The following is an 18,753-nucleotide window of genomic DNA, read 5'->3' as shown; positions in this document are numbered from 1 at the left end:
ACTGCAACTGCAACTGGGAAGTTTTTAGTGGACTGAACACGTTGCCAAACTTTGGGTGAAATGGTCACCGCCCTTCCTGAGCGGCTGTCTTCACGAGTTACGAAACGACGCGCCGCCGACATTTTTACCGTTTCCCGGAGACGACAACCCTCCGGAGCGCATAATGGGATTTCTTTTTTGGAGCACAACCAAAGCAACCATCGGGCGGCGGCGCAGCAACACAACAAACCGAGCATCGTGCATCTCTAACGGGATCGTGGCGTAGGGCTCCGTTACCAGGAAAAAAGGAAGAAGCAGCAGCACGCGATGCTTTTGGGCCGGCCACACACAGCGAAACCAAAACACTAGTCGGCGGAAACGGAGCAGAAAATCGAGACACTATTTTCTGCACTCAAAAACACAGCTTGAAACTAGAAACACAAAAAGTGCGTATACAAACGGGAAAGTTGGTTGAATCGAAAACACCACACTCGACCGCGGTTGCTATGGCCGCAGCCAACAAGGAAATTAGCCTCAATCTGTCGCGCGCCAAGGCGAGGCGAGTGATATATCCGCTTCCTATCTAGCAAGGGCCGGCCGGCCTCGGGCTTGAAGAATATTATCTTAAATTCTAGCGCATTAGCCCCAAACGAGGGTGGGATTCTGTATCGCACTCACACTCAGGCGGCCACCGCATAATCAGATGCGGCACTTTATAATCTCATCATGATGCGTCTCTCGAGAGCAGCTGGATAACCCTCCGTCCCCAAAAGCAGGAAAAGAAAGGGGAGAGAGAATAACAAAAACGGCAGAATCAATAAGGCACCGCCGCCGCCGCCGCGGACGCTCTACTTACCCACCAACACTATCGCAGTTCTTTGTGCTTTTGTCTTTGCCGGCTACGGGAGGAGCCGAAAAACGTAAAAACTCGCACACTTTACGTTGCTTTTCCGTCGGGTTTAATTACGGCACAGAACGGTCTTAGTGTAGCGAATCTCACTTCGCCACGGAGCACTATCATTTGGCGTTTCTTATCACCACCTTTGGATCTCTGTTACGAACTGCGGCTGGTTGGGCCCATCTTCCGCACCCATCTTCTCTGCACTGCGGTGTTCTCGGCTTGGGAGGTCTACTTTGCTCGGCGGTTTTACCGCAGAACGGTGCCAAGAACACTAGCGCACGTTTCCAAACTTTCTTCGCACACCCGGGCCCACGGGGCACTGTTCCGCGAAGGCGCCGTGGCCGTTATCACTCACCGTTTCACGTGTTTCACGATTGATTCTAGCTGCTGATAAACGCTCGCGTCCGCACGATTCCGATTCCGATGGCTGGAAAATGGACCGTGCTTTTCCGTAGACCACCCGCACTGTGTGTGTTGGCCGCTGTGTCAGATATCGATCGATAAGCGAGGAAAATGCTCCTGCCACCGAAAATTTTACTGCTGATACTGCCCTGCACCACCGCGGTGCAGCTTGCAACCAAAAGGCGTGGCCCGAGTTTTCTTCACCCTCCAGCTGACAGCTGTCAATCGCGGTCGCGGTTTCGTTCGGGTTTTCTCTTCGTTTGTTTGTTTGTTGTTGCGCGCTGCGAGTCCGAACGCGCGGAGAGTTGACCGATTTTGTGTGTCGAATATCTTCACTTTGGTGACTGAAACACGCGCCATCGATGGTCGCATTCGCGAGTGGCAGTCCGTGCCAAGCGTTGTGAGTTCGGCATTCGACCAAGTGTTCCGTTGGTTGGACGCAAATTCGTGTCGCGTTTTTCAAGTGCCAGCTAATTATGCAAACAGAAGCGTAGAGCGTGTCCGATGGAGACTGACCACACTCACACCACTACGACCTACTTTCTGGACAGTGGCAAGCAGCGCCCTCTGTGGGTCCGTCGGCTGGTGCTGTGGTGAGTGTCTTAGATAAACCGCCGTTGCGGACGATGTTTCACGAATTAGTTCGAATTTTGTAGATTTTCGGCCCCAAAAATGATCACTCAACGAGCATGCCATTCCGTTTGCCGACGCGCCACAATATTAGCCCCGTAGTGCGAATAGTTTCGCAGCTGTTCGCCGACCACTCTGATATATCGTCTGGCAGCACAACGGCAGAGATGGGCGGTTTGTATCGTCTCCCCGTCGATACCATCGAGGGCAAGGATTCGAACGATGAGGAACCGAAACCGGAACAGCTTCCTGCGAGAACACGAGCTCGTCGGAAGACACGACCATATGGGCGACCAGTTAGCACGTACGCGGGTGTGATTGTGGGCCGCAGCAAAAGCGTCGATGATCTCTCGGCCGGTGTGCCTTCCGTACCGGTGCTCGACGACGATCAAGATGGCGACACAAAACCGGCCACGGGACGGGATCGCAAGCAGCTGGAAAAGCTACTCCGCTCGAAGGAGCAACAAGTTGCCAAGCTGGTAGAGAAGCTAACGTCCGTGTTCGAGTGTAACAATCAGTTCGCGGTAGAACACGAGAAGCTCCAGAAACAGTACGCCCAGGTGGCCCAAAACCTGCGCACACTGGAAACAATCCAAGCCAAGAGCTGTGACCGTTGTGCGGCCTCCGCGACCGAATTCGAGCAACTCGCCAAGGAGAACGGTGACCTGCGGAACGATTTGAAAATGATGAAAATACTGGTGTACCGATTGAATGTGCAAATCGAACGGTACCAGGACTTGGTGCGCGACGGTAAAGGGAGCATACCGAAGCTCGACTTCGTGGACAGCACGTACGGTGGGGTGAAGGACAATCTGAACTGGGGACCGGTCAATACGCACACCCTCGGTCCACTGTTGAACGCGTACGAAGAGATCATCGCCGAAAAGGCAGACCTGGTGCAGCAGTACGAAACCGAACTAGTCACGTTCACCGGCCAGATGAAGCAGGTGCTCGAAGAGAACGAATCGGTGCACCGCGAGATGGAAGAGATGCGCAGCACACAGGCGGGCTGGACGGATGAAAGGACTCGCTTGCAGGCCCAGGTCAGCGTGCTTCGGAGTAAGGCCGAAGTGCAGGCAAAGCGGGCCGATTTGGCGAAGGAAAAACTCGTCGAGGTGCTGAAATGTTACGAGCAAAAGGGTGAGCATTGAAACGGTTTCAAGCAAGCTTCGATTTCTAACGTACCGGCCATTCTGTTCCCGCCCAGTGCAAGCCCAGTGCCTGGACATCGAGCGACTCCAGGAAGCCTACACGCGCAGCAAAACGGAACTAACGTCGCTGAGACACCTTAATCAAAATCCGGAGGTCGTCGCCGACAGTTTGAAAGAGTGTCAAAAGTAAGTCAAGACAACGCAACAGACAATAGTGAGATCACTGATTCAATGGGGCACTTCTCTTTGCAGACTGTTTGCGGAACTCAAGCTTCAGCACAGCACCGATCGCACCCGACTGACGGAGGAAACCGAAACGATCAAGGGCGAGCTGCAGAAAAAGTCTACCGAACTGGACCAGCTGCGACAGAACTACCAGCAGCAGTTGAGCATTTTTGAGCGTCAAAAAGAAATCAACGAGTGAGTCGTGCCCCCCTTTGGTTGCCCGCGGCTCTAATCTGGCGTTGGTTTTTCATTGCAGTATTCTAATGGGGAAGAACGCTGCCCTGAAGTCAACACTGACGCGTGCGCGACAATCAAAAGAGATCCTCAAGCAGCGGCTCAAAACGATGATCAACTGGGGCAAGGGGACGGAACAACGGAAGGATCAGCTACAGGAGTCCTGGCGCAGTATTAAAGCGCTCCAGGAGCAGCTGGCGCAGCGCGACGGTCAACTTCAGGCCCTTCAGCAGCGTCACCGAACCGACGTGGAGCAGCTTCACCGGCGGCTTCACCAGCGCGAGGAAACTCTGCGCAAAGTATTGGCCGGCAAGGCCCAGTTTCGTAGGCAAACCTGACGGCAACGACCGGGTGTATCGCACGCCGTCCACGGCCGTGTTGCAAGTCAATCGCTTTACAAACCAACGTATCCCTTACGTACATTTCTTAACTTACCTACATTCGTAACCTAGCGAGTAGTGGACGTTTGTTGTTGGCTTTACCCGATGCTTAGTCACTTCTTTGTACATTCTCCTGCCGGAATAAAATATTAAAAGTATGAATCGATCGCTGATGATTCCTAGCAGCTAAAGAGTGTTGCTGGGTTCCGGGGAGGTCATGGAGCATTCGATGTTGCATTAGCTAATTTTTTTTATTATCATTTCTATATGGTGACTACACTATTCGTTTTTCCCTTCGCTCTCGGCCTCGTTACGAAATCAATTTAATATGTGTTTTAATCATAAATACAATATGTTTGTCCCTTTGAAAGGTCTGCCACCGCAATGAACGCGGCCAGTTTTGTTCGTTCATCCGAGAGAAGCGTGAGGAAAGAGCTCTGGCAGCTCATTGTATGCCAGGAGCCAGGAAAGCGGCGTACGTGTGCCTGTGCTTTTGACCTGTGGTCGTGAGTTTCTTATTTGTTTCACGTGAATTGGTTGTTTCCACAATTGTTCACTACTAATCACTACTCATAATGTTCCTCTTCGCTGCCCGCGGCTCTATCATATCTTTCTTTCTCTACGTAAACTGGTTCTGGTGTCTGTTCGTATTGCGAGACCCTATTCGGCGCCAAAGTGTTGAGCCGAATGAACACATTCCCTGCAGCGCTGCTTGCTTTCCACTAGCTAATGTTCCACTCGCTACGTCAACTACAAAACCAAAGATGTACAGTAAAGGAATATACGCGATCGCCTTCCCTATGCCGAGGCGCATTTGTATCTAATTGTTTGTTCGTTGTTTTGTGGGTTTAGAGTGTTTCTATACAAATAACACCCTTCTTCGCAGGCAGGGTCGCTTCGGGCAGAAACTATGTGGAAGCAATAACTGCCAACTCTACGCTCTACACGGCACGATTCAAAAGATCCGTCTTCTTAAAGAAAGGTACTCGATATGATTTCCGGGTTTGTTGCGAGGCTGTCGAAGCTAATATCTTATCTGTCTGTGTTCGTCCATAATCAGCGCCAATCTATTATCCAAAATGGATAAATCCAAACGATTGCTTAAAAGTAAAAGAAATAAACTCCAATCCAAAGCTCCCCAATTCCAACCAGAGCAAAGTGATTGTGAGCTGTACAAAATCGAAACAAAAATAAAAATATAAATCAAAGCATAAGTTCAAGAGTTAATTTAAACAAAATAATCGGGTTATACAAAAGAAAATAATTGAATCTTCCAACGAATTTCGCGGAAATTTGAAAAAGAAAAAATGAATGGAGGATACTCATTAGTTGATAAGCGGATCATGGCGCAAAACCTCACACAACCGGAAGTGAATTTGAAAATGGACTCTCGCTTCGCTCGCTCTTTCTCTCTCTTTGACTCTGTTTTTATCGACTATCTTATGCTCTTAATAGCTCTTTCGGCTGGCAATCTGTTTCGACATCGCATCGCGTCCTTCTGCCACCCTTAGTACCGTCAATCGTCCGCGGTGTGCGAACCGACTGCGTCCGAAGCTCCAGCCACGGCACTGGGGTTGGTTTCGTTGTTACCATCCGCTAAGCTCGCCCCGTGGGACAACATTTCGTCCTGGAGGGACAGCTTCTGTAAACGGGGAGCGAGAATGAAATGAGAAACGACCACAGCACGTCGGAACGAGTCGAGCGAAACGTACCTTAACCGAGTCACCGATCGTGTCCACCAATTCCTGCGTCGCACCACCACCGCCTCCGTCCATTACTTTCTTGTCCGCTTCCGGATCATGCCGCAGCTCGGTGGCACCGTTCGCGTTGCCTTCGCTGCCCATCATGGACGGTGGAGCTCCCGATCCGGGCGCCGCCACCACCGATGACTGGAGAGCTGGTGAGGGACTTTTGCGAGACGGAGGCTGGTACGGGGGTCGCTGCACGAACATGTTGTCCAGGATGTGGTCAATGTTTTCACCACTGTCGGCCTCACCGACACCGGTCGCTGGGGTTTCCATACCGCCGTCTCCACCGTCCGTACGATTGGACCCTACCGAGGCCGCGTTCGGCGCTTTACTCTGGGCGTTGCCGGGCGCGGGCGCAGGCACTGGTTTACGGTCCGGGGGCGCCAGGATGGGTATCGCCGCCGTGGGACGCCGCCCGGTCGGAAGTGGGCGCGGTGCTTGCGCCTGTGTTTGGGGTGCGTAGTAAGTGATGCCACCGGCCGGTTGGTAGAGGGCAGCTGGCGGTGGTGGCCCAGTGGCTCCAGGAGCGACAACGGGCGGTGGAGGCGCCCCGGTAACGACACCCTGTGGCACGGCCGGATTGTAGCCGGGCTGGAAGCCGGCGTACGCGGTGGCAGGATACTGGCCGGAATTTACGGGGGCTGTTGGCGGTGGTGGACCCAGTGCAGGAACGTAGTTCGGGACGGGACCACCCGGTGGTGCTTGCGGTGGACCAACGACGGCGGGACTAGCTTGAGGCGGTGGTGGCAAGTAGGCACTGGCCGGTGGTGCTACCGGAGGCCCCGCCAGGTAGCCGCCTTGGGACGGCGGTCCTTGCGTGGCGTACGGCGGCGGTACGTACTGGGGCTGTTGTTGCGGCGGCGGAGCTTGTACTTGCGGTGGCGGAGGACCCGCAACCGGTGGGACAGTCGTTACGTAGTCCCCGGGACCGGGTGGTACATTCGTAGGTGCCGCGCTCGTATAATAAACCGTCGGTGCCTGGTGGTACTGCGGAGGCGGTGGTGGCCCCGCCGGCTGAGGAGGTGGCTGTGGTTGAGATTTGGCAGCCACCGCGTTCTGCTGGAGGTGATAGTCGCCAGTCTGCTGCAGGGTCATTGGCAGACCACCGGCGCCACCTCCGGCTGCCGATTGGGGCAATGCTTGAGGTGGTATTGGTTGTGGTTGTTGCTGTTGCAGTTGTTGTTGTTGCTGCTGCTGTTGCTGTTGCGGCGGCTGTTGGTAGGATTGCTTGTGTTTGTTCTGCTGCATCTGCTCCTGTTGGTGCTGATGTTGCAACATCTGTTGATGCTGCAGCAGCTGCTGCTGTTGCTGAACCTGCTGGTGATCGTGTAACGACGATTGCTGCATCGCGAGGTTCATGTTCTCCAGCTGTGATCGCTGCCGTTGGCTCGAGTACCTTTTGGATCGGTTAACGACGGGCTCCGAGGTCAGCAGCTGTTGCTGCTGTTGGTGTTGAAGCTGCTGCAGAGAGTGCGTCGGTATAGGGCCTTGGGGAGTGACGCCGTACGCGACACCCGGTGGCTGCTGCTGATACTGCATCTGCATTGTGATCGGCTGGGACTGCTGCGGTACCGTGGGAGACGTTTGGGCGACAATCGCCCGAGGCGAGACCTGAGATCGTTGATTATGGCCCCCGGAGGGAGCCGACGCCAACGGCACCACATTGGCACCACCGCTCACCGACGCCAGCAGCTGCCTATCTTTGGACTGCATTCGCACCGGCCCACCGTCATGGTCCAGTCCGGCGCCCCCGTACATCGCACCGTACTTCGGGTGGTCCTCCTCGTGATATCCTTGTGATTTGAGCGATTGCGAGTGACTCTGGGAAGACTGCTGCGCTGGCTGCTGTTGTTGGTGTTGAAGCGGAGGCTGCTGTTGCTGCATCTGTACCATCGACGGCACGTGTCCGTAGTGCTGTGTACCGGACGACGGCACCGAGCCGAGTGAGGCGGAGGTCGACACACTCGCACGGGCTGCCTGCGGTTCCACGCGATCGATGGAAGTGTTGCTGCTGTTGCCGGTCGGCGGCGTTGGTCCACTGTTGTTCATTTTATTGCTGTTGCTGCTGCCCGAAAGGGCACCGGCACTGTTGCTGTGGAGCACTGGTGCCCCTCCTCGGACCGCTCCGTCGACAACGGAAGCGGCCCCTGGTCCCTGCGCAGCACCACCTCCCTCCGTGGGCTTGATGCGCGTTTGGTTTTTGAACTGAAGTGAGTTGATCACCTTGCTGTAGCCGTCCTTCTCTTTACCACCGTTTCGCACTCCGCCCTGTTTGTTCTCCTTGTTGTTGTGGTAGTTGTTGCGAGCGTTGGGCCGTTGCTCCTCGTTGCGATACCGTAAGCCCTCGCCACCGCTACCGTATTCGACTGTCGCGCCGTACTCATTGTCCGCTTGGTCCTTATCGCGATCTCTCTCCGCGGCCCAATCACCCGACCGCACACGCTCCGCACGAACCCCCGGCCGCCCGGTGCGGCCCGCGACACCAAGTTCACCTGCGGCTTGGCGCGGCGTGGCATTCTTCTGTGCAACCCGTGACCGCCCGGCACCGCCCGCACCGCGCGCCCCACCGCCGGCACTACTTTTTGGTCCCAGTTCGGGGAACTCCTCCGGTCGGGGCACCTTCTTGTGGCGCTGATGCTCCACGTTCGACGACTTCTGGTACGCGTCCTCGTCCTCCCAGTTGCGCGTGTACTGATTCGGGCCGCGGGCGTACCGTCGTTTCCGGCGCGCCTTCGGTGGCCCATCCTCGCTGCGTATATCGTAACCGTACGCCGAAACGAGCTCGGCCCGCGACTTGGGCGCCTGCTCGCTCTCGTCGAACCGATCGTGCGTCCAGCGGTCGGTCGACGCTTGCCACTTCTTCCTTCCCTTCAGCGCACCGGCACCACCCTTCTCCGATCCTCGCCGTTCGCCTACGGAGTAACCACCAGCACCACCACCTCCGCCACCACCACCGATGGCACCGGCAGCACCACCACCCGATCCGCTGCCACTGCCACCACCGCCGTGATGGTCACCGCCGCCGCCACCGCCACCGTCGTCGAGCTCGTCGTCGCGCTTCGAACGACCGCCAGGTTGGTCATCCCCATCCATGCCGCCCCGCTCGTCCGTATCGGTCTCGGCGGTGCGATCGTCGTGCTCGTAGAAGGTGCCCTTCTTCGGGATGTACTGCGGATTGCTACGGTCCTCGTCGTCGTCCACTTTCCGACGGCTCTCCGCATCCTGCTCCTGGCCATCGCCACTCTGTCGCTCGTAATCGAGCACCTCGATCACATCATCGTCTTCCTCCCCTTCGTCCTCCCCTTCGTCATCGGTGCCTGACGACGACTCCTCATCACCATCTTCCTCTCCTTCGTCCTCCTCGTCGACACCGCTCTCCTCCACCTCCTGGCCTTCCTCGCCGTCCGAGGGTGAATCCGATGCCGTATCGTACTCCGACTCGACCGTCGCCAGCCCACTCTGCTGCGATGTGTCCTCTTGGTTGGCTTCCTTTGTGTTCTAAAACAAAACGACGAGCGAAACCATAAGATTAACGAACTAATTATCGGAGAAGATCGATCATCCGGGGAAGCATTATCCGCGGGCGTAGCGCCTCCGCTGCATTGATTTAACCCAAATTCAGGGATTATCATCCGAAGCCCCCATTGAACAGTGCCGGCGTAACGCAAGCAAGCAACCGTGGCTTTCGCGTTTTGGATCGCGATCCACGCGATCGTGCGCCTCGATGGGCTTCGTGTGTTTTTCCTCTTCTTCTCTCGCTCTCTCCCACGGATCCACTACCATGCAACGGCCCGGTACCGAACCCATATGCCACTTCGTATGCAACGAGCAGCACCGCCGTTGCGTTGGCCTTTCACTGACCGTACCCTGCGACGGGTGTGGCCAGGTATGAAGATAAAAAAAAAATCGTTAGTAGATGAAACCCAAACCCTCACACGCAGGTGAAAATTTTCGTTCGATCTCCCAATTCTCCGGCCCGCGGTCCGTGGAGGAGGTGTAGCGTGGCGGGGAAGTCCGAATCAAATTAATAGCACCGCAACCCGCACAGTTACACAGGCTTTTCGTAGCCCGCCGCACTCCATCCGCGAAGGGAAATGGGAAAAAGGGAGCAGGCGGACCGGGGACTACCGGCTTTGCTTTTCTCCGTTGCAGTGGCGCACGCAAGTGGCAGAGAGCGTTAATGTTGTTTACTTAACCGGAACCGCCGCTAAATAAAGCTGCCGGCGGCAGCAGCACCTGTGTGACCGAAGCAGGCGACGCACGGAGAAGCGAAGGAACGAAGCGAGCGGAACCATCATCATCATCATCATCATCATCTAGCCGTCTTCGATGGCACCCCGCCTTCCGGTTGGCCCGCCCCAGAGCGCGCACCGGGTGCAGCAGCATAAATGGCCATCGATGACGTCGCCCGTGGCCGGACGGGACTGCGACGATATCGGAAGTGCATGCTGCTGCTGGTGCTGCACCTCGCATAAGGTCAGCTTTGTTTATATTGATTGTGCAACCAACGGCACCGACCGCGGGCTGGCGTGTGTTGCTAGCAGCAACACACGCCCTGTGGCCTCCGTTTCCCGTGACCGTGGAGAAACTTACTTCTGCCGAGTTGTCGGTAAAATCATCCGATTCCGATAGCTTCTGTTGCGCGGCCGCCAGAGGCACCGCTGCCTGAGTCGTCGTTGTCGTCGTCGCCGCCGCCGCTACCGCCGTCACCGTCGATCCGGTTGCTGCGCTGCTGTCGGCCATCCTGTCCGATTTCGGCCCCGCAATGAGATGGCCAAAGTCCGCTGGGAAGAGACTGGCAGACTCCGCGTCACACTGAAACCTGCGTCGACCCGAAAAACACTTCCGTCCCCGGGACCACTCGTCCAACTCGGTGTAACTGCTCGGAACACTTTGGCACCGTCCTTAATGCGCGTCCGCTGCGCGAGGCACCAGGAAGGCAATCCGCAAACAATCCGCACACGGTTTGCGGTGAGACCACCGAGAAGTGAAATGTGAAATGCGTCTGGCCCCGGCTTGGAGATATGGCCGTTTTTGTCCCGGATCTCGTTTTGCTTTCGTCGAGGGGGGGCACAACACATACACGCGCGAGGCAATGAAATGACATTTCGGGTCCGATGCACTTGGTTTAAAGTGCCTGCTACGGTACTTGGCTCGTGCTTGGGGTTCTTGGGAAGCGTTTGTAAAAATATAAATGTACACAATTGAATTTAATCAAAACACACGCAAAGAAAACAAAAAACGTTGAAAAAAGTCCGTAGATTCTTCCTAAAATCAAATTAACTTAAGTGAGAATTAAGTACTTACGACATGGGAGAAGAAACCCTTTTTTGTTGTTTTCTTTTCCTTGGGTCAAGGAGTGAAAGTTTTGCCGAATTATCCAATCCGATAAAGATAAGCGATAAATTCTGAAGGACTATGGACTTAAAAACGACTCCATTAGGTGGTCATAAACCAACTTTAACAAGTGACGGTATTAGTAATATTTTCCTAAAATAGATAAGTTATCTATGACCAATCCAAATTTTTTATATGAAAAAGGAAAGTTGGCACTTAGTTGGGAAACGAGATACGAAAGATCATCTTGAATCACTTTTTGTTCGCTTGAAAAGTTTGCACGTTGTTTCCCTTTTGCGGGTTTCGGGACAAAACGAGAGCAAAATGCGGGCACCGAAGCTAAAAGAAGTGAAGCTCTATACCTCACCGAATGCAGCAAACTGCAAACGTAAGCCATTTATTCGATTATTCTAAGCAGCGTTCTTCTTTTCCTAGGTTATTATAAATTACAATCTCATCTCAAAATGCTAGCTTTGTGCGTGGTGGCTTTTAAAGTGTGGCATGTGGCGCATCTGGCTCACACATTTGGCAGTCTCCGGGAGAGCGGGGATTTCATGCACACATCCAGCACGGTTACTCTTAACATCCTCGTAGCCCGCCGATCGCCCAGTTACGTTACGCGGTTAAATTATATCACAACATTATTAGTCAACACGGGGTCACGGAAGGTGGTTAAAACAGAAAGGTATCGTACGAACGGTAAAATCATTGCGCCAGCCAGCCAGCCAGCCGGACACTCATTGGCGCTACGTTAAAAATGAAACTCGCTCCCAGAATAAATAAGCTATCGCTAACGAAACCTAGAGCTTCGTCTCGTGCCGCACCATCCCGTTCTTGGTGCCGTACATCCGGAAGCGCATCGGTCGTCCGCTGGCGTGGTACGGGGCTGCTCCACCGCCGGCACCGCCCAGCGCCTCGACACCACTGATCAGATCCAGGCTGTGCACCGCGGCCTTCACCGCCAGTGCCGCGGGGCTCCCGGAGCGCAGGTTATAGGCGGCCCCGTTTCCAATCCCGGCACTCCCTACCGACGGCGCCGGATGCAGGTTCTGGGGCGTAGGGTTCAGGGACTGGCGGCATCCGTTCGGTAGCATCGTGGCACTGGGGGATCCACCGGCACCGTACGGATGGCCCGGTCCAACGTCCTTCAAGACCGCCGGCCCGGACAAGATGGCGGCACCCGATTTGTTCAGATTGTTCATGCGCTGATGGGGATGCGGCGGTTGCTGGGACGATGGTGGTTTGGCCAGTGCCGCCGCCGCCGGATGTGGTGGTGTGTGTCTATCCGCCGGGCCGGCCAGATTCGAGCACGGGGTACCATTCTTCTGTCGCCGCTGGGAGCTGGAGGACAGGTTCGACAGCCGCTCGGACTCGTTGTCGTCGCCACTGTCAACGTCCCCGTCGCTACTGTTGGTGCTGGCGATGAAGTGTTCGTTCTTCACCTTGCGGCCCTTGTTCCGGCGGTAGTACTTGAACTCGCGAGGCAGCGTGTAAGACCGGGGCAGTGATACCTGTGGATCGAACGATCGGAACAACACCGTGATCAGATGGCGCGTTTGAAGTGACGAAGGATCGAGGTTCTGAATCAAACCATACCTGGCTGTCGATATCGGACGGTATCCGGTGGTGCCCGTTGTGTCCATCGTCACACGCGGAGTTGTCCAGATTTTCGTCGCCACTGCTTTCCACCGGGTGGTCGCGTTCCGTGTCCTGCAACCTACGGAACGGAAAGGAACGGTTAGTCTGGTTAGGCTCCCTAAACCTAACGGCGTCTCCTAACCGAAAATTAGCCGCCTCCCGGGCGACCCAGTCGAAGTAGATGCGCGAGTTCTCCAGGTAGTGCGGGGCCAGCAGAATCTCGGGCGTCTTGGATCGCTGCATGTTTTGGCGCTTCGTACTGGTGTTGAGGTTGTTGATCGCTCCGATACCACCACCGGCGGCAGTGGGACCCGCGGGGCCACTCGCGCTCCCGAGTACGCTGGCCACCGCCACCGTAGCGGTCGTGGCTGTCCGGCCCGATTTGTTGCTGCTGTTCGTGTTGTTCGCACTGCCGCTGGCCGACCCGGATTGGACCGGCGTGCTGGGGGTGCCGCGGCTGTCCAGTTTGCTCCGCGGCGGCGGTACCACGTTGTACGGGAACGGCAGGCTGTCGTGAGGACCCGCGTTGTCCGTGTTGCTGTACGTGCCCGACACCTGCCGCGGATGGTTTGCGTCGGCATACAGCCGACCGTGCGCATCGTAAAGGATCGCCCGGTTCGACTGGGCGATCTCCGTCGTCCGGGGGCTGATCGAGGGCGCCCGGACCGGATTGCCCGGTGCTCCGGTCGTGCCGGCCGCTCCACCCGGCCCGACCGTGTTGGCCGCTGCATCGGCGTACAGGCTCACGAAGTTACCCCGATAGTTCTCCGCGAACGGGTTCCGGGGGATGTTGTTCGGGAGAATCTTGGCCCGTGGCAGGATCTGCCGGGTCAGGGAGTTGCTTTCGGTGGCCGAGATTTGGGACGATATCGGGGACATGTTGCGATTGGCCGGCCCTCCCGGGGCGATGCCCTGCCCCGACGGCTGCCCGGCTTCCCGCACGCCGTCACCTGCAAGCGCACAGCCAGATGACACAGCGGGTCCCCCACCGCCCCCTCCGGAACCCTTCAGGTTCACCAGGGCCGAGATGTTGATCCCGTTCAGGCCGAAGCTATTGTAGATCGGATCGTAGTTGCTACTGAACTTGCCCAGCCCGTTCACGTCGTCCAGGTTGGCGGCCAGCAGCAGGTTGAGGTCGTTGAACGACTTGTTCGCCACGATCTCCGCCATGTCCGGGCTGGAGGTGCGCCACTCGATCGGATCGAGGTCAATGTGCTTCTTGGCGCGCGGTATCGGCTGCCGTGGCAGCGTCGTCTTGCCGTCGTCGCCCGAGCTGAGCGTCCCGGTGCCACCGGGCCCCCCCAGCTTGCCCTGCTTGATCTCCTCCTCGATGATCTTCAGCTCGGCCAGCTGCTTCTGTTTCTTCTCGAGCAGCTTCTGCTGGATGTTCACGCGCGACCCGACACTGCTGCCCTCGTTCTCGCTCGAGCCACCCGTGTGCGAGCGCGGCAGCGGTCGCCTCCAGAACGGGATGGCCATCGGCCCGAGGTGTGGGGCCCGGCTCGGCTCCGGAAGAAACAACTGGTGCTGCTGGAACTGTTGCTGGTGGTGGTGCTGCGGGGCGTACTGATCGCCGACCGCCGACGAGGCCGCTCCGGGCCCGCCCGCCGGAACCCCGTTCTGGGCGGCGATCGCCAGGTTCGGGGGCGGCACGAAGGTAGTCGGCTTTTTCTTCTTCCGCTTGGTGGCCGCGTTGACCGGGTTCGAGAAGCGACAGTTGAAGACTCCCGGTATGGCGTGCGGATACTTCTGGCCCGCCGCGAAGCCACCGCCACCACCAGCCAGTCCCGTTTTTCCTCCTCCAAAACCACCGACACCGCCGCCACCACCACCAGGATACCCAGCACCAACCGGTCCACCGCCGCTGCCGTCGTGACTGATCGGACACCGGCAGCCGTCGGGGCAGTGGGCGGAGCACTTCTCCGCCAGCCGGCCGCCGGCCTCGTAGCCGAGGCGGCGCACGTGGAAGTAGCGGTAGTACACGACCATGAAGAAGAGGCCGGCCGCGAAGCTGCACAGCACCGACACCGGTACCATATACCAGCCCTCGGGCCGGTTCGGCCACACGCCGACCATCCACAGGCACACCAGCAGGCAGTTTTCCATGAACATCACCACGTAGAACGTGAGCTGTGGAGTAAAGTAAAAACGGGATAAGTCAGCAGGCTAATAGAATGAGTCATGAAGTCTCAGTTAGGCTTTTTGAGAAGTCGTTTGGGATGGATCAGCCATCAGCTCTGGTTCCGTCCATAGATAATATGTCTACGCTGCACCAATATAGCCCTCAACTGTACAGATGATCAGATCAGACCCTTCAATAGAGCCTTACAGGTTGAGAACGAGGAATGAATTAACTCCTGATAACTTTTTAGAACTACTGATGCCGTTATCGATCGATATAGGAAATAATGCTTTCGGTTCGGGACGGTAATATGGAGTAATTTGCGATTTGCAATCGGTAAATGGCCAATGTCCTGGCCATTGAATATGAATCTGAATTACAGTAACAGCAGACACTGCCTGATAATTGAAGAACATGCGGAAAGAAATTAGAGCTTCCAAAGGATAACTGTTGAGTTGATCATCTCATCCTGGACTGGCTGGCTGGAATGGACACTCTCGGACTATGTCTCAAAGGTGCTCCTATTAGAGCTCCTACGATTTACATACTCCTATGTGGTTATACATAACCTTTAAAATCCCAGTACTCCCTCAAGCATCTGAAGCAGAGACATGGGCGGAAACTGCAAAACCTCTTACCATCTTCTGCCGGTGGCGCACTTCCTGCAGGTTGATGTAAGCGAAGATGTAGACGAACGCAATGAGCCCACCGAGGGTGGTTTTCTTCAGGCGCGAGATGCGCTCGCCGTGGAACACGTTCTTCGGCGAGATTAACCACAGGAACATGGAGAACCAGTGCAGAACTGAAAACAGGAAACCGGGGCAGAAGGTTAATCGTTTGGTTGGAATCAGTGCTAGGCGAACTACTCACTGATCACCAGGAACACCCAGTGGCTGTAGACGGAGGCGTACACCGTGAGGGAGATGACGCGCGAGATCACGGTGCCGAGCCGCCAGAGGAACTGGAAGATCACCCCGAGCCAGGTCAGCACGAGCCGGTGCACGTGGCGGAGGCGCACGTTCTTGCTGAAGCTGGCCAGCGCCCAGCAGACGCTGAACAGCGACAGCGTGGCGGACACCATGTTGAGATCGCGGAACGTTTTCTGCTGTTGCTCGACCAGGCTGGTCTGCTGGACGAGGGCCGTGCTGGCCGCCGACGGCAAGTGGTGCCCGCCGCCGGCGAGACTTTTCAGCTTCAGGCTGCTCAGCTGCGCCTCGCTCTGCAGGTTCACCAGCACGTACAGCTGTAGCAGCAGCATCGGGGCCGCCTCGCAGAACGCATGCACCAACCGGAGCATGCACAGGTCGCGCACCTCGTGCTTCACGTGCCGCAGATCGACCGGCACAAACAGTTTGGCGTACCGCCACAGCACCCCGAGCTGACTGACGTGCAGGGCGAATACGATGTAGCGCCCGTAGTACTGCGACCGATCGGTCCTACCGGCTGCCAACCCGCGCAGACCCGCGGCGGGCTTTTTCTTCTTCTTCTCTAGACTGTTGGCCAACGGCGGATCGGTACCAACGGTGCCCGGGTCCGACCCGGGCGGACCTGCCGTCGAGGCCGTCGCATTCCGTATTTTGCGCTTATTCAGATACCACCGGATGGAAACGACCTACGGCAACAGAGAGAGAGAGAGAGAGAGAGAGTGTGAGAGAGGCAGCGATCGGGTCGAGTGATTGGGACTCGTACTTGCGAGATGATGAGTGAAAAGGACACGATCACGATGACGGCGGTGAAGTACGTAAACTTCTGGCGCTCGTAGAGCGCGTACCCGAGGACCAGGTCAAACACGACGTCGCAGAAGTAACCGGCCAGCGAGATCACGTTGAACAGCACGTCGCAGAGGGGCAGGAACTCGGCCATGGTCTGGCCGGCCGGCCGGTCGGTTGTTGTGGTTTTTTGTTGGCTCAAGTGCGCACTCGGACGATCCTTCGGGGCCACCGCCGGTACGATCTCTGATGCATTGAATGTCGAATGTCGCTTCCGTCGGCAGGCTGCAATTGCATAGGAGGAGTATTCAGTATAAGGAACTCCATACGATCATCAAACGACGCAAAGTGAAAGACTGAACGGAAGCGGACTTCACGCGTAAAATTATTTCAGCCGCACTGAACGACATAAATCTTCGCGTCAAGTGTTGCGCCCTATTAAATGTGTGCCGGAAACAATAGGAAACCAATGTACATGCTGTACCGCGTGGCGTTAAGCCGTAAGCATATGCATTCGATTAGCATGCGTTAGCCCTCCCTCGAGGTGGTTGCTTCGGAAGACGGCAAATTTATGACGGGAAAGAAGCGGCGTCGTCAACGCTCGCCACGGTGACGGCAACTGCATTCTGATCTGTTACTTTCTTCCACCGGCTGCGAAGGAGAGATTGAAGCGGTTCAAATGTTCACATGGAACCTGCGCGGAGGCCACAAAGTTCTCACGCGCCACCAGGAACGGGTGCCATTAAACCATTCGCTTCGCGAACCGACCGCATACGTTCCCTGATCGATACGTGTGAAATGTGCGAGCCCGTGCTCGAGGCCGATGGCCGAGAAACATTAACAATTCTACGAACGCGTTGGTGCCACATACGGCATTCTGTTGCATCGATTGCGCGATCCTGAAGTGTCGTTAAATCGACCCCCTTGCGCATGATAATGAGCGAAAGGTGACCCCTGCGATCGATCATTTGCAGGGACGGTGAAGAAGCAATCAAAAGATTTCGTAACAAGCGGCGAACCTTCGGCGACTGAGCGGAACGAAAGACTTCAAGCGACGAACCTCCGCGAAAATGAACGAAAAGATCGTTCAATGTCTCAGTACCTCTGTAGGCTGTTTTTTTTAGAAATTCTAACGGAAAAAAATCCGAAGTTTCATGATGTTTTGATCGAAAGAAAAACAAAAATCATCGGCGATCATACGCCGGCGAAGAAAGTAGCGAACTATCGCCAGCCAATCGTTTCGTGTCACCTCAGTCGCACGGAGCAATCAGGGAGACACACAAAGACACCGATTTCATTAGCATTCAATGCAAATCCCATTCGTTCGGACGATGGCGGATACGGCGAAGATGGCGCGGATGTAGAGAAAAAAGGCGATAACTCGGACGAATATCGTATATCGCACGGGATTGGTGACGATGAAGATCGCAATCGAGTGCCATTCGATAACCGGAAGTGTGATTTGCCGGGGCGCAATATTTATGTGCCCAATCATTACAGAAGAAAATACTACTTCCGTTGGAAATATTTAATCCGAAATCGCTCACTAACCTTTGTCTTCCTAAATTAGTAGGCTGAAACCATCCACCCGTCTATTGCGTTACTGTGGCAGACAGGATTCCGGTAATTTGAATGATTATGTGGCGTAGAAGGGATCCTAATGTATTGATTTTCGGTCACAGGACTCAGATGGTTGTTGGATAGCGATCGACTGAAAATCACTTGCATCACTTGTCGCACTTGTCGCGGTCACACTGATTCTCAACCCAAATGGCACACAAAGGCTGGGGATGGGGACAATGGGATCGATTGGTTGTTTTTTTCTTTTCTTGCCACAAAACTGCAAACGCTAAAAATTAAATGGAATTTAGTTACAGCAACCCTACTTTTCCCTAAAGTAATCAGTAAATCCGGGAATGCAAATGATTCGTTAGATAAGCTTAAGGCTTTGATTTATCAGCTAGACGAACCCGCAACCCATCAAGGGAAAGAAACAGTCCATTCGGTTTGACACTACGATTAACAAATGAAATCATAAATATGCTGCGGCTTCTTCACCTCTGCTGGCCGATCGTGCCAGCAGGTTCAACCCTCTCGTTTCTTCGAACTTTTTTCCACCCCTTGTTTTTTTGCTTCTCACTTCCACACCGTTCTTTCACGTGGGTTTTTTTGCCGTTTCGCCGTCTTCCTTCACACTTTGTCACCCGCAAGCAACACCCCGATCTTTTTTTTCCACTCGGTGACTGCGACGACGGCGACGAACGCACGGCAGGCTTTCTGGAATTCCAACAATTTCA

General features: G+C 55.4%; 3 protein-coding genes across 3 annotated transcripts; 1 reads left to right on the top strand and 2 right to left on the bottom strand.

The window, feature by feature from the left end:
* The first annotated feature begins 1,733 nt into the window (after positions 1–1,733).
* LOC131216637 (protein Cep89 homolog) lies at positions 1,734–3,981 on the top strand. The gene is made up of 5 exons (XM_058211179.1): positions 1,734–1,875; positions 1,939–3,052; positions 3,120–3,249; positions 3,316–3,483; positions 3,545–3,981. Exons 2-5 carry the CDS (start codon positions 1,972–1,974, stop codon positions 3,858–3,860), a joined length of 1,695 nt encoding a protein of 564 aa, XP_058067162.1. The 5' UTR covers positions 1,734–1,875; positions 1,939–1,971; the 3' UTR covers positions 3,861–3,981.
* Positions 3,982–4,214: 233 nt separating this feature from the next.
* Positions 4,215–10,342, bottom strand: LOC131215225 (histone-lysine N-methyltransferase 2D-like; the record flags this gene model as incomplete). Its single annotated transcript, XM_058209612.1, has 4 exons — positions 4,215–5,544; positions 5,615–6,771; positions 6,838–9,148; positions 10,244–10,342. Coding segments are annotated over 4 exons (3,693 nt in total), but the record flags the coding sequence as incomplete, so codon positions are not given.
* Positions 10,343–11,787: 1,445 nt separating this feature from the next.
* Positions 11,788–16,610, bottom strand: LOC131215224 (uncharacterized). Its single transcript, XM_058209611.1, has 7 exons — positions 16,437–16,610; positions 15,618–16,359; positions 15,386–15,549; positions 12,768–14,755; positions 12,584–12,704; positions 12,277–12,498; positions 11,788–12,192 (listed from the first exon to the last, which is right to left on the bottom strand). The coding sequence occupies exons 1-7, from the start codon at positions 16,608–16,610 to the stop codon at positions 11,788–11,790; spliced, it is 3,816 nt and encodes a 1,271-aa protein (XP_058065594.1).
* Positions 16,611–18,753: the final 2,143 nt, after the last annotated feature.

The sequence above is a fragment of the Anopheles bellator genome, chromosome 1, assembly GCF_943735745.2.
Source record: "Anopheles bellator chromosome 1, idAnoBellAS_SP24_06.2, whole genome shotgun sequence".
Lineage (NCBI taxonomy): Eukaryota > Metazoa > Arthropoda > Insecta > Diptera > Culicidae > Anopheles > Anopheles bellator.
This window is presented reverse-complemented; position numbering and strand designations above follow the sequence as displayed.